Source organism: Mandrillus leucophaeus, unplaced genomic scaffold (assembly GCF_000951045.1).
Source record: "Mandrillus leucophaeus isolate KB7577 unplaced genomic scaffold, Mleu.le_1.0 Scaffold1292, whole genome shotgun sequence".
Lineage (NCBI taxonomy): Eukaryota > Metazoa > Chordata > Mammalia > Primates > Cercopithecidae > Mandrillus > Mandrillus leucophaeus.
Genome location: NW_012101246.1, coordinates 71738 through 87584, shown reverse-complemented (window position 1 = coordinate 87584; position 15847 = coordinate 71738). Strand labels below are relative to the sequence as shown.

The window sequence follows — 15847 nt, the reverse complement described above, 5'->3', positions numbered from 1 at the left end:
AAATAAGCCAATCACAAAAGGGCAAATACTATGAGATTCTATTTATATGAAGTACCTAGATTAGCCAAATTCACACAGATAGAAAGTAGGATGTTTGTTGGGAGGGGTGAAGGGATGGAAGAATGGAGAATTGTGGTTTAATGGGTATGGGGTTTCAGTTTTGCAAGATGAAAAGAGTTCTGGAGATTATTTGCACAACAACGTAAAATACTTAACACTGCTGAACCACACACATAAAAACGGTTAAGATGGTCAATATTATAGTATGTGTATTTTATTGCATTCAAAGATTTTTAAAAATTCTAATGTGTAAATATCCTTATGATTTTTAAATAAATGATCTCAACTCAATTTTCTAATGTTCATGTAAAGTTTCCTTGAACAATGTCATTACTTATTAGCTGTGTAACTTCAGGCAGGTTATTTAACCTCGCAGTGCCTCAGTTTCTTTTCTGTAAAATGAGAAAATAATGACACCTATCTCATGGAACTGTTTTCAGCAGTATGCATGTTAGTAATACGCATGAAGCTCTTAGAAGGCTGCTGGCACATACGCTGAGGAAAAAACCGTCTGGGGACCAGCTTTCCCTGTGAGACTGCTGCAAGTTCATCTTTCATTAGAAGTGTGACAAGAAACAGGAGGCCGGGCACAGTGGCTCACGCCTGTAATCCCAGCACTTTGGGAGGCCGAGGTGGGTGGATCACGAGGTCAGCAGATGGAGACCATCCTGGCTAACATGGTGAAACCCTGTCTCTACTAAAAATACAAATAATTAGCCGGGCGTGGTGGCAGGCGCCTGTAGTCCCAGCTACTCCGGAGGCTGAGGCAGGAGAATGGCCTGAACCCCGGAGGCGGTGCTAAGTGAAATAAGCCAGTCACAAAAGGGCAAATACTACGAGATTCTATTTATATGAAGTAACTAGATTAGCCAAATTCACACAGATAGAAAGTAGGATGTTGGTTGGGAGGGGTAAAGGGATAGAAGAATGGAGAATTTTCTTAACAGCCTTGCCCCAGGACACCACCAAGGCCTGGCATCATCTTGTCATCATTGCACTGTGGTGCAATGCAAGAGTTAGGACAGATCGGTGTCATTAACCCACCTGAGATCACCCCAAATACTGAAAATGCTTCTAGAAGCATTTTTTTATTCATAAAATATGTTGTCAGCATTTATTGATCAGCATGGGTGCAGGTGTGGGTGATCACATGGACCAAGTTGAGGGAAGAAGAGGGAGAGGCAGACAATTGCTTTGTTCCCTGGGATTCTGAGAAATAAGATTACACCTTGAATACATCAGTAATTCTAGGAAACTCGCTACTTTCAGAGCTTTAGTGTATGGAAAAGCCATTAGAGCAGGATTTTCAAAATACCCACAACTTGATCACAAACTGAGGGGCAAGTGAATACTAGAGAAATAGAATGCACTGGTTTGTTTTCAAAACAAGAATGCCATTTATTTGCTGATTAAAACTTGTGGGAAAAATTAAAGTAAAAAAATATTGGGAGAAGAATGGAAAGCCTTTGGATAAATGCTTAGCTGGTTAAATAAATGAGCGTGTGTTACTGAATGAGTATGGATTAACTGGTTACTTTTTTTCTTTCTTGACACTCTTTGCTTTGGGTCCTTTACTTTCAGTGTTTGCTTTAGATGCTTCCTGTCCAGTTTTTGCTTTAGATGCTTCCTGTCCAGTTTTTGCTTTAGATGCTTCCTGTCCGGTTTTTGCTTTAGATGCTTCCTGTTCGGTTTTTGCTTTAGATTCTTCCTCTCCAGTTTTTGTTTTAGATTCTTCCTGTTCAGTTTCTGCTTTGGATGGTGGCATTTTTTCCTGTTTGGATTTTAAATAGTTTCCTATCTCTTGTCGGAAAAACACAAAAACCGCTGAAAGGATTAATAAAAAAAGGCGAAACATTATGATGGACACAATCCGAATTGACCGGGGAATCTCCCCTCCGAACAGTCCTGGAGGCCCACTGTCAATGCTTCCTCCATACCCCACCTCCTCACAGAATGGAGGTGCCCAGCCATACATGCAGTGGCAGTTTTTTCTGTTGTTGCAAACACCTCGAGTATTGCATTTCTCAGGCAAACAGTCAAACTGCAGGACTGAGCTATTGACGCAATTTTTGTTAAAACATACCCGGTCTTCTCCACAGGAGGTGCCATCATTTATCATACCCAGGTCAGGTATCCCCATGGGTTTCATGGATAGATGATAGCCTGTGCCCCAGCACATGAGATTTTCTACCCCTAAATGAGTAGAAATGATAGTCGTATGCTCTGGCAAATCAGGGATGGTTTTGACATTTATACACTGTAGCCTGCCACATATTGAATTTGCACTTTCACACTTTTTAAAATTTCGAATTCCTGTAATCTCACAGTTACCAAATTGATCACCTATTAAGTTAACTGCATCATAGCACTCACTAGGAGCCTCCATGGCATCAGGTCCAAAAATGCTTTGGCACTGCATGTATCTGGATCTGCACCCCTTCCTGATACAACGGCCTTTGTACTTGCAAGGGGTTCCATCCTGCTTGTAAACATCGTTTGGGCAGGAACTTGAATTCCCGTCACAGTACTCTGCAAGGTCACATTCATTTTCTTCCTGCCTACACATGTATCCAGATGGACGAAACCGACAACCATGACAGCAAAGTCCAGTGCTACAGTTGGCACCTGGTTGCAACTTACAATTTGATTGGCAACACCGATCTTTCTGACACTCCTCTGTAGAACCACAATCACATTCCTCATTGTCTTCCACAATTTTGTTTCCACATCTCTTAAACACATAACGTATTCCTGGGATATTATTTAGACATGTTGCTCCCGAAGAGATATGTTTAAAAAAAGAGATATAACTGCAGTTGCTAAACCCACTGCGTCCTGAGCCCATGATGCAATTAGGCCTACCCCTACATTGGCAGTATTGTTCATCATGTAACATCCCTACAGCATGACCCAGTTCATGAGCAGACCAGGTGGCAGGGGCAAGGATATTTGCATCTAGTAAAGTACTCACTGATCCAGCATATTCTAGAGAACACACTTTTCCAAAAGACCACGCAAGAGCATCATTATATTTTCTTTGAAGATATAAATGTGCCCAATCTGATGACAGTCGAGCATTTAATATACTTTTTTTATATATTACAAATCTGCCTAAAACGTCAGCTAACGCTGGATGTCCAAGGCGTATTTTGTTAAAATCTGTCCATACTTCAAGAGCCTTTAAGTGTATCCTCATACGAACGTCTTGAAAGTAGGTGTCCATAATCGCAGTCAAAATAATGCCATCATGTATGACTTGAGAAAGATTGTTGTTCACAAAGCTATACCTACTGTGATCAAAGAGTAGGATCAATTCCAAGTACTTTGGGTGTTTATAGGATCCAGGATAATCCCTTAGCCTCGCCTTATTCTCATAAGGGGCCATCTGCCATTCTATTTCATCATCACTTAAGCCACAAACCTGATTCCCAAACTGCTCTTTCTTCAGGAGATAGACGACATGTTCAAAACTGGGAGAGGCCTTGAGGGGCTCAATTTGGTAATGTTTGGCATCAATGTTAAATACACCTCGGAGGCCCCCCATGCATGTGCTTATAGTAGCTTTAGAGTCCAGAGACTCTTCCACGGAGCCCATGTAGTTGCAGTCCTTGGGTATATAAGGATGATCCTCCAGCAGTTCCCCATGTTCTGTGAAGGAGAAAACGCGCAGATGTCGGGGCAACAGAAATCTCTTGGGCCACAAATGGAGGACATGCTTCTTGCCTTTTAACCGCAGTAGGTAGGACACGGGAATGACCACACCCTGCACCTCTCCCCGGAAGCTCAGCTTCTCGGGAATGGTGATTTCAAACGAGTCAAACTCCCCTTGAGGGTGAAAAATTACATCTTCGCCAAGAGAGTTAAGAAGGAGCACTGTCGGAACTAGTACAAGGAGCAATCGGCATTGGGAGAGTAAGATCTGCACTGACCTCATGGTCTGTTCCCTACTCAGCCTCAGTTTGCTGTTCAGTCCTTGCAACTCGGGCCTCGCGAGTCAGACTTCTGGGGGCCGCCGCTAGAGGCGCCGGAGCGCAAAACCCGGCTCCCCTGGCAGGGTTTCTTGGGGATCCCCTTGCCTCCCAGGGCTCGGTCTAGCTGGCGTCCCCAGTGTGCGCGTGCCCTGTCCAACGCATCCAGTTCGTTTTCTGGGCCGTACCGTTGGGCGCAGATGGAAGAAAGGAGGGAAACCGTGGGCGAGAATGAAAGAGAAAAGTGGGACTGTTGGCACGTGGGATGGAGAGAGGGTAAAGAACACCATCGGAAATGGAGAAGAAATAGATAAATAGGAAGAACAAAGGAGAAAGTGTTAAAGGCTCACTATATCTTGTGCCTTTAGTCTGTGCCTTTACACCTTAGGACACAGGTTGGAATCCGATGTTTTATGGGCCACTGTCCTAACTTCATTGTTGGACGTTTCCCAGTTTTCCACTGGGGTTGCTTGCGGCAAAAGAAAGGAGCATCAGAACCAGCAAGAGTGGAAACAGGCTGAGAGTATCAGTGTAGACTCCGCACCCCCCGCCCCACTCTGGGCAGTTCCTCTGGCTTCAGCTGCGGCTTCTTTTTAGAGAAGGCCCTGAGCCTCGGTTGTGGGCCCAGGCAACAGAAAGGTTCTGAGTTCATTTTGCCTGGGGGTGCTTTCTGCTGTTTGTCTTTGGGTTGCCAGGGGTCAGTGTAATTTTCATGTGTCCATGTGCAATGGTGGGGAGAATCTAGAAAAAGTGCCTGTGAGAAGAGCAAACCCAAGTGCTTTCTGAGAAAGGTAGAGAGCTGGTTATGTTCCTAGTCGAGTGATGAGGCTGACTCCACAAAGGAAGAAGCCTCTGGCTCAGAAAACGGAAGGGTTTGTCGTCCATAAAAGGGCAAATCAGAAGGTCATGAGGTGATTCTGAGGGATTCTGATAGGAGGGGAATATTTTCAGTTTTGTTCCTGGGGTATTCAATCTGGCTGAATTACAAGGAAAGATTAAAAAGGACCAGGCTTGAGTCAGGGGGACTAGTTAAAAACTCTTGCACTAATCTGTGTTGTCTGTTGGCAGAAAGCATGGCCTTAGGGCTGATAATAAACAGTGCTTATGGAAGACTGGCTTCTTTCATGCTACACACCCTGCTATGCTCTGCATAAATCAGCCCATTAAATCTTCACAATGACCCTAGGTTATAGGTACTACTATTATCACCCATACTTTGCACGTGAGGACGTGAAAACTGTACCATGGTTCAGAAGGTGGTGTCAGCTGAAGCAATCCCTGTGAACATTTAGGCAACTCTACCCAGAACCTGTGTTCTTTTCCAGTCAACTCTGTTGTCTCTTTGGGGAAGGACAGAAGTTGACAGCTTCAAGAGATTTAAACCCACTTAGACTGTCCTGGACTTAATGCTTGAATGGATTCTCCCAGAATGAAAGAGGCAAAAATGAGAAAGAATGTTGATGTTTCTGGCTTAGGTGTGTGTGTGTGTGTCATGGCTCTAACCACTCAAAGAAGAAAAACGTCAGAACAAATAGATTTAGATAAAGCAAAGAAATATGACAAGCTCTGCTTGCAAAATGTAGATTTCCAGGTGCCAGTAAAGGAGCACTGAAGAAGGGATTTCTCAACTGCAGTCAGATGAGTAGGCAGCTTCCTCTGGGCTGAGATGCCTGAGTTAGAGCTGAACTGGAGTCCTCTGCTCAGTGGTGCTGATTGAAGCCATGAAAGAAGATGATGACGCCTCATGGGATGGTGAGGAATGAGCAGAGAAAGACCAGGTTGGAGCGCTCAGGAATAGTAGGATTTAAGGTCAGACTGAAGGAAAGAAGCTTGCAATGACCTGTGAAGGAGTGGATATTGACATAAAAAGAAAGGCAGGATAACAGGTGATTGCAGAAGCACTTCATGAACGATGTCATGACCAACAGGTGAAACGCTGAGGAAAGTTCCAGAAACACTGCAATGAGCACAAAGGAGGCCATAGAAACTTTAGTGCACCCTGTTTCGGGGAACTGCTGATGAGCAAAGCCACATACCAGGAGGTTGGAATGTAAATTGGCGGTTAGAAAGAGGAGATCACAGACCTAGACTGCACTTTCAATAAATTGGGTGAAGGAGAGAGAAAAGGTAAGAAAGTAGCTTGGGAACCATGTGGTAGAAAGAGGGCTTGTTAGAGGAAAGAGTCCCTGCTGGAGCCTTGCTCAGCCTCCAGGAGAGGTTGGGTGATGACGCAGCGAGATCCTCCTTGGGGGCAGCAGAGCAGGAGGTAGGGGTGGAGCAGACAGCAGGGTAGCAGGCAGTGAAGCTATGAGTGCAGTGAGAAAATACGGGAGAGCTAGTCAGAAGACTTCAGCTTTCTCTGTGACGTCAGCTGCTGGGAGTGTAGGGGTGACAGAGCTGAAAGAGATGAAGAAGAGAGCTCAGGAGACAGTGGACTAGGGAAAAACAAAAGTATCACCAAGTGTGTTGAGGGCCTAATTCAGGTTGGAAACCAGAAATTGCAGTTTCCTATCTGTAAATTAATTTGATTTTCTCAAGCAACACCCAGCAGCCTAAATTGGGGAGGGCAATTGGAGTATATCTTCTGGATCTATTCTATTTAATCAAATCCTCATTTTCATCTGTATCATTTTTCTTTGGGCTGTTATAGAATTTCTTGAAGAAAAACACTAATTGATCAATTCCCACTGCTACAATACAATCTGTGTGCTAAACACAGATGTGTAGCATCTGAATGTTGGACCCCAAGCCTTGTGTAAATAGCCTGCTTTGACATATTTCTCTTTATTTATGGAAATTATACATGTGTATCACAAAGGATACGAATAACCCTGAATGATAATAGAGTAACAAATGAAAGCCTCCATTATCCTCCAATCCTGCATGCTTGTCTAATACACTCCCCTCCACAGATGTGACTACTAAATGTAATTCTTTCTCCATTTTTTGATATGTCTTTACAAGTATAGAAACTATGTAATATTTGAAGGTATTATGCCAAGTGAAATAAGCCATACCCAAAAGGATGAATACTGTATCATCTCACTTATATGTGGAATAAAATAGTCAAAGTCATAGAAGCAGAGAGTAGAAAGGTAGTTTCCAGGTCCTGGGGGGAGGATGAAATGAGGTGGTGGTCAAAGGGTACAAAGTTTCAGTTGTGCAAGATAAACAACTTCTAGAGATCCATAATACAGTACAGTGCCTGCCGATAGCCAACAATACTGTACTGTATACTTAAAATTTACTAACAGGGTCAATTTCTTGTATTCACACACACACACACACACACACACACACACCCCCAATAATGATAAAGAGGGTGCAAGGAAACTTTGGAGATGATGGCTATGTTCATGGCCTTGATAATGGTGATATGGTGATGGTTTCACAGGTATATATTTATCCCCAAATTCACTGAGATGTAAATACATTAGATATGTACAACTTTTTACATGTGAATCATACCTTAATAAAATGGTTCAAATAAATAAATAAGTATCTACTATTCATATTATTTTACCCTTGTCTTTTGTAGTGAACAACATATTGGGGACAGGAGTGGTGCCTCACACCTATAAACCCAGCACTTTGGGAAGTGAGGAGGGTGTATCACTTGAGCTCAGATGATCAAGACAAGCCTGGATAACATAGTGTGACCCTGTCTCTATTTTTTTAAAAAAAGTGAACAACATATTGTAAGTAGTTCTGTGATTTAGGTTATTGCTTCCAATAGATGCATACTGTTCTATAGTATGGAAGCAAATATTTATTTAATAATTTTCCTCATGTATGGATGATGTAATTATGTTGTTTAAAATATTATAATTATCTTGTTTATAAGGTTTTCTATATTTTGACGGTAAATATATTTACAACAATTTACACACACACACACATAATAAATACACATACATTTTCTTTGCCCCTGAAAAGTATTTACATTGTGATAGAGTCCTAGAATTGAAAGTGTTAGATCCAAGCTAATACAACCTCCCTCTAAAAATCTTCTACTTCTTTGCAAACTATCTATAAAATAGTGCTTCCCAATAGAACTTTTTGTGATGGTGAAAATGTTAATATAGCCCAATACTGTAGCCACTAGCCACCTCTGACTATCGAGCACTTGAAATGTGGCTAGTGTGACTGAGCAATTGAACTTTATACTTTAAAATTTATTTAATTTAAATTTATTTATTTATTTATTTATTGAGAGGGAGACTCGCTGTGTCGCCAGGTTGGAGGGCAGTGGCGCAATCTCTGCTCACTGCAACCTCCACTTCTGGGTTCCAGCCATTCTCCTGCCTCAGCCTCCCGAGTAGCTGGGACTACAGGCGCCCGCCACCATACCCAGGTAATTTTTGTATTTTTGGTAGAGACGGGATTTCACCATGTTGGTCAGGCTGGTCTCGATCTCTTGACCTCGTGATCTGCCCATCTTGGCCTCCCAAAGTGCTGGGATTACTGTCGTGAGCCACCGCGCTTGGCCTAATTTAAACTTAAATAACCATTTGTGAGCAGTAGCTGCGGTGTTATACAGTACAGGTATAGAAGGCCCATATTCTCGCAACATTTCCAGTAGTATATAATATCCAACTCTTTAACCTACACCTGCATTGTAAAAAGAAGGCAACTCACTATTTCAATTTGCATTCTCTGGTTATTAGTGAAGTTGAGCATATTTAGTAGCTGAAAACCAATCTACTTTTTTAATTCTTAAATTTGCCTGCTCATTCTTATATTACATGGTTTGTTCTGCTTTTATTGATTTGTTGGAGCTATTTATATTTTGCAAATCTGTTCTTCCAGTCAGTTATTTGTCACTAACTTTTATAGTGTTTTTCACCATGCAGAACATTTTAAACCCACCTGGTTGCAGAGTTTCATGTCATTCTTCTGTCTTTCTTGATTCTATGATTGTAAAATTGTCTGTCTAATATGTGCTTTGATAAATTTATGTTAGTATATCTCTGATTTTTCTTTTATATGGAAAATAATTCTGTCTCCCATCTAAGGTAGGAATCTGTCTTATTATTGGATCAAGATATTGAATAATCCTATAACTGACAAAGAATATAGTAAGTGACTCTGACAAGTCAATGAGAAAAAGACAGATAATCTAACAGAAAAATGAGCAAAAGAGTTTAACAAACACTTCACAAAAGAGAAAATGTATATGGCCAGTAAACAACTGGAAAGGTTTTCAACCACATTACTAAACAGAATACTGCAAATTAAAGCTTCTATCGGATGTCTCTCAGGCTGAAAATGATTCAGGAAGCCGATTAACATGAAGTTTAGGTGAGGACGTAGAAAAGTAAGAACTCTTATATCCTTTGGTGGCAATGTAAATCAGTAAAAACACTTTAAAGCCCTGTTTAGCATTTCTTATGTATCTGAAAATATGAAGACCCTGTGATCCAGCAATTCCACTCTAGGTATATATCCTACAGAAATGTGTTTGTATGTACACCAGGATACATGGACATAACAATATTCTCCACACTGATAACAATCCAAATTTCTATCAATAGTGACTGTGGCAATGGAGATGATGAATCAGTTACATGCAACAACACGGAAGAATTTTACAAACATGGAAAAACAAAACATAATGAATATGAAGTTCAAAATCTGGCAAAATCTAAGTCTGTTTTTAGAGTTTCAATCAGAAATTGGTATTGAGAACAGGCTGTCACTTTAACAAATAATACCTAAAATGTAAAAGTGGCTTTGGAACTGGGTAATGAGTAGAGGTTAGAAGAGTTTGGGGATACATGATTTCTTTTTAAACTGTACATTGCCATTAATGAAGCATTAAGGATGATTCTGGTGAGGGCTTAGAAGAGAAGAGCTGTAGAGAAAGCCTCAGTCTTCAGAGATTACCTAAGTGGTCATGGTCAGAATGATGGTGTTAAATAGACATGTGAATGGCAAAGGCTATTCTGATGAGGACATTGTATTAGATGGAAATGAGGAACGTGTTATTGAAAATGAGAGGAAAGACAATCCTTATTATAGAGTGGCACAAAACGTGGCTGAACTGTGTTTTGTGGAAGGTAGAACTTCTAGTGATGAAATAGGATATTTGGCGGGAAGAAATCTCTAAGCAAAGTGTTGAGGCTTCTTGTGATTGCTTACGATAAAATATGAGAAGACAGAAATGAGCTAAAGACAGATAATCAAAAAGGGAAAAGAATGTAATAATATGGAAAATTCTCAGCCAGGTCATGTTCAGAAGGAAATACCACGGGCGTGACCAAGTCACTCTTTGATAAGGAGATCAGCATCACTCAGCCCTGTGTCATTCATCAAGACAATGAAAGAATGACCCTGAACACAATGTGGAGATCTTTGGGACTGCCATTTCCATCACAGGTCCACGATGGCAGAGGCACGAGGGCATAATGGTTTAAAAGGAGGAGCCCAGGACATATGTGGGGCCTTTAACTCACTGTCCAGTGCCACTTCAAATCTCTGCTCTTTAATTCAAATGCAGCACTTCTTGGCCACCCCCGGTGTGGCTCCAGTGGGCCCAGTTGTGGTGCCAGCAGCAGTGGTTGGCCCTCCAGAGGTTGCGGGTAGTAAACCTTTGCAGCATTCACATGGTGCCAACTATCCAGGCACTCAGAATGCAAGAACTGTGGGAGGATGGCCACCTCCACATAGATTTCAAAGGATACCCCAGAGAGCCTTGAAATCTAGGCTGAGAACTGCCACAGGGGAAGGGCCATCACAGAGAGCTCCCACTAGGGCATTGCTCACTGGAACTGTGGGAGTTGGGTCACCACAGAGAGTCCCCAGTAGGGCAATGTCTAATGGAGCCGTGGGAGCAGGGCTACCCCAAAACCCTGGAAGTGTAAAGCCTCCAGTGTGAAACGACAGACTGGGAGAGCCACAGGCACCTGATTCCAACCCCTGAAAGCTGCTGTGTGGCCTGTGCTCAGCAAAGCCATGGGGGTGAGGTCACCTGGAGCCTTGAGGTTCTAACCTCTGCACCAGTATGTCCGGAAGGCAGGACGTCAAGTCAAAGTTGATTGTCAAGACTTAAGATTTACTGTTGTTTACCTTGAAGGGTTTTGGTCTTACTTGAGACCAGTTAACTCTTTATTCCTTCCTATTTTTCCTTTTTGGAATAGAAACATTTATCATATGCCTTCTCCTCCACTGTATTTTGGAAGCACATAAGTTTAATTAAACAGATTCACAACCAGAGGGCAATTTGCCTCAGGATGAATTCTAACTTGAGTCTCACTCATATCTGATTTAAATGATGTTTAGACAAGACTCTGGACTTTAGATTTCTGTATTGATGCTGAAATTATTTAAGAGTTTTGAGGTTATTGGGATGTAATGTGCATGTGAGAACAAAATAAATTTTGGGACACTAGAGGCAGAATGCTATAGTCTGAATGTTTATGTCTCCTCTAAGTTGAAATGTGAAAACTTAATCCCCAGTGTGGTGGTATTAAGAGGTAGGCTTTTGGGATCAGCAGGGTTCCATGAGTTATGAATGGGATTAGTGCCCTTAAAAAGAAGCCTGAGGGGGCTTCTTTGCCCCTGCTGTCATGTGAGGACCCCGGAAGAAAGCACCGTCTTTGAAGCAAAGAGAGAAATAGTCCTCACCAGACACTACATTTGCTGTTGTCTTTATCTTGGATTTCTGAGCCTCCAGAACTGTAAGCAAGATCTGTCTTCTATTTATATATTACCCAGTGTGAAGTATCTTGTCATAGCAGCCCAGATAGTTGGTAAAATAAATTGAGGAAATTATTACTAAACCTGTCAGGGAGTTATTATTTCTAGGGTGAAAGGAAGGGGCTACACTCAGGAAAAGAAGGGAGGGAGGAAGAAGGGTATGCTTGGTGTAGCTTTTTCTGGGGTGTTGGCAATATATTTCTTGACCGCTAGGGTTTGCTGCACATATTTGTTAAAAATATTCCTGAAAGTTTTATCCTCGTTTCTTTATATGCTATATTTTACAATTATTAAAGAAAAACCTAAGACAGGTTAAATTTAACAAAGTTTGTGCAGGGAACAGGTTTTAGAACTGGGAAGCATTCTGAACCAAAAATTGTTCAGAATACCCCCACCTCCAACATGGTGAGCTATACTTAAAAATCAGAAAACAAGAAATGACATATAGGAGTTAAATGATTGGTACTGTTTGAGGTTTGTTTTATTTGGGCATAATCTGGCAATTTAAAGCCTGAGATTTGCTGAGGGTTCAGCTACTATAACTGGCTGAGACTCAGTTGGTTTGTTACAAGGGTATACTCCTTGGTTAGTTTACACATCAAGCTAGAATACTTTCACTATGTTTGAAGGCAACATATAGTTGGAGCATGTTTTATTTTGTTTTTTAATCCACTTAGCCAGTCTATGTCTTTTACATGGAAAGTTTAATCTGCTTACATTTAAGATTATTATTGATATGTGAGGACTTATTCCTGTTTTTATTTTATCAATTGATTTCAAGATTTTTGTATATCCTTTGTTCCTTTCTTTCTCTTTTATCGTTTATTATTGTGGTTTGGTGATTTTCCTTAGTGGTAACATTTGAGTCCTTTCTTTTCTTTATTTGTGTGTTTGCTCTACCAGTGGGCTTTATACACTCATGTGTTTTCATGATGGTGGATATCATCCATTTGTTTCCAGGTATAGAACTTCCTTAATCATTTCTTGTAGAACTTGTCTGGTGGTGATGAATTCCCTCAGCATTTGCTTCTTTGGGAAAGACTATTTCTCTTTCATTTATAAATAAGTTTTTGGGTATAGTATCTTTGGTTCGCATTTTTTTTCTTTCAACACTTTGAGTATATAATCTAATTATCTTCTGGTCTATAAGGTTTCTGCTGAGAAATGTGCTGTTAGTCTGATGGGGGTTCTCTTATAAGTGACTAAACACATTTCTCTTGCTGTTTTTAGAATTCTCTGTCTTTGACTTTTGGCAGTTTGACTATAATGGGCCATGGAGAAGACCTTTTTAAATTGTATCTATTTGGAGATCTATGAGTTTCCTGTTATCTAGATGTCTAAATCTCTTGCTAGACTTGGAAAATTTCCAGCTATTGTTTTGTTAAATAGGTTTTCGATCTCTTATATTTTCTCTCACTTCTGAGACACCAAAAATTTAAACATTTGGTTGCTTAATAGTGTGCTATGTGTCATGTGGGCTTTGCTCATTCTTTTAAATTCTTTTTTCTTTATTTTTGTCTGGCTGGGTTATTCCAAAAGATCTGTCTTCAAGTTCTGAAATTCTTCTGCTTGATCTAGTCTATTATCGAAATTTTTGAATATATTTTTTAATTCCATTCAATGAGTTTTCCAGTTTCAGAATCTGTTTGGTTCTTTTATTTATGACCTCTATCTCTTTGGTAAATTTCTCATTCATACCCTGAATTGCTTTTCTGATTTCTTTGTATTGTTTACTTTGTTCTGCTGTATCTCACTAAGCTTTAAAACATCGTTATTTTGAATTCCTTTTTGGGATTTTGTAAGTTTCTTTTTTATGGGAATCTTTTGCTGGAGAATTATTGTGTTCCTTAGAAGATGCTATATTTCCTTGCTTTTTCATGTTTCTTGTGTCTTTACACTGATATCTGCACATCTGGTGTAACAATCACTTATTCCAATTTTGTGAATTTGATTTCATAAGGGAGGACATTTTTCTGAGGATGTATCTATGGTATTGGTTGTGTAGGGCACTTTGGCTTTGATTCCAGGTGCATGCAGTAGTGTAGTCTCTGTATGACTTCTTTGGCTGTAGCTAGCATCAATAGCAGCGGCTTAGGGTGTGGTTGTTAGTGGAGGCTGTGGTGACATTCTGCTAGGGATGGGGACACAAAATGGGCCAGTCCTTGTGTCCCAGTGGTGGCAGTGGTAGGCTGAGAATGCCTGTTGTTGAGCCCCAGGGAAATGTGCACTGGCACCAGTGTTAGCAGGTCTAGACAGGCTGGTTCTTGGGCCTCCAAATGGCTTGCTTTGGTGCTGGCAGTGGCAGTGGTGGGCTGGATAGGTTGATGGGTCTTTGGGCCCCTGCACAGTGAGCATGGCATAGATGATGGCAGTCGCAGTAGTGGGACAGCCTTCTTGTTTCCGAGCAGTCTGCACTGGGGTTGGCAGGGGCTGAAATTTGCTAGTTGGGCCAGTCCTGAAGCCCGTAGGTCACGCATGCAGGTGGGTGCCAGCTGTGGTGGTAGCAGCAGGTTGGATGGCCCATCCTTGGGCTCCTGGAAGGAGTGCTCACATGCCAAAAGTGGTGGATGAGGCAGGGTGATCCCCAGGCTCCTGGACAGTATGGTTGGGCACTGTGGGAAGAGGCACAGCTGGGCGAGGCAGGCCTGTCTTCAACACCCACTGGCAGTGTGTGCAGGCGCTAGCTGTGGTAGACAGGGGCACAGTGATCATGGATATGATGGTTAACATTGTCAACTTCATTGGATTGAAGGATGCAGAATATTGTTTCTGGGTGTGTCTGTAAGAGTGTTGCCGGAGGAGATTAACATTCGAGTCAGTGGACTGGGAGAGGAAGACCCACCCTCAATCTAAGTGAGTACCATCCCATCAGCTGCTAGCACAACTACAGAAAGCAGCTGGGAGAAAGGGGAAGAAGCTGACTTGCTGAGTCTTCTGGCTTTCATCTCTCTCTCCTGTGCTGGATGCTTCCTGCCCTTGAACATCAGGCTCCAGGTTCTTCGGCCTTTGGGCTCTTGGACTTACACCAGTGGTTTGCTGCAGACTCTCAGGCCTTTGACCCACAGGCTGAAGGCTGCAATGTCAGCTTCCCTGCTTTTGAGCTTTGGGACTCCGAGTGAGCCACTACTGGGTTCCTAACTCCTAAGCTTGAAGGCAGCCTATTGCGGGATTTCACTTTGTGATCGCGTGAATCAATTCTCCTTAATAAACTCCCTTTCATATATACATATATTCTATTAGTTCTGTCCCTCTGGAGAACTCTGACCAATACACCAGGTCCCTGGGAGAATGCTTGGGTGAGGGTGGCAGCAGATGCCCTGTGACCCTGCTGCTAGAGGGCAGGGTTGTTTTCAGTGGCAGCAACCATGGGCAGGTGGTTGGGGAGTGCATGCTTTGGTCCTAAGTGGAAGATGTGCATGAGGTAGCCTGTCCTTAGTTTGCCTGTAAATGTATGGTGGCCAACTGCTGGGGGTGGGCAGTGTCACAGCCAATGGCTTACACTTTGGGCCTGGCAGTAGAATTGGGTGGAGGATGTCAACGGGGAACCCAGGATGTGGAGATGCAGAGGCTTTTGGGCCTAATGACAGGTTTCAGTCTGCTGAGGGATGGACCCTCAAAATGGAACCTTGTAGTAGCTGCTTAGGATTTGCCAGGGGTGGTGTGTGTGGGACCCAGCGTGAGCTCCCCTTGTGGAGCAGTAGAGTTGTAGGGTCTTCAGGCAGCTTCCTATGTTAGTTTTAAGGTCCTCAAGGGTCAAGGAGATATCTCATGGTTAGGATTGCAAGAATCTGCAGTGGGAATGTGGACTGCTGGGGGTCTCTCACTTACCCTTTCCCCACATTGGGGAGCCTCTCTGGGCTCCCAGCGAGTCATGGCTGAGCAGGCTACCTCACTTCTCTCTTTCTTTGCCTTAGGTGTTTCCGGTCACTTTTCTGTTGAATTCCTGTGTTCTCTTTTAGATGATCTATTTGAAGTGTGATTATCTTCTTGCTATTTTTGTTCTTCTTTGTAGAAAACACAAGTACCAGATGCCTCTAGTTAGCTATCTTGAAGCCCCTCCACTGGGTTTGAATTTTTTTAAAGTTATTGGGGTGTGTGGCTGTGTGTGCGTGTGCACATGT

The 15847-nt window shown here is 42.2% G+C and overlaps 1 protein-coding gene across 1 annotated transcript; it reads right to left on the bottom strand.

The window, feature by feature from the left end:
• Positions 1-1439: 1439 nt before the first annotated feature.
• Positions 1440-4170, bottom strand: ADAM30 (ADAM metallopeptidase domain 30). Its single transcript, XM_011972460.1, has 2 exons — positions 4137-4170; positions 1440-4102 (listed from the first exon to the last, which is right to left on the bottom strand). Exon 2 carries the CDS (start codon positions 3992-3994, stop codon positions 1592-1594), a length of 2403 nt encoding a protein of 800 aa, XP_011827850.1. The 5' UTR covers positions 3995-4102; positions 4137-4170; the 3' UTR covers positions 1440-1591.
• Positions 4171-15847: the final 11677 nt, after the last annotated feature.

Coding starts and splice junctions, on each gene's coding strand:
- ADAM30 (XM_011972460.1), bottom strand. CDS start 3,994: ATGAGGTCAGTGCAGATCTTACTCTCCCAATGCCGATTGCTCCTTGTA.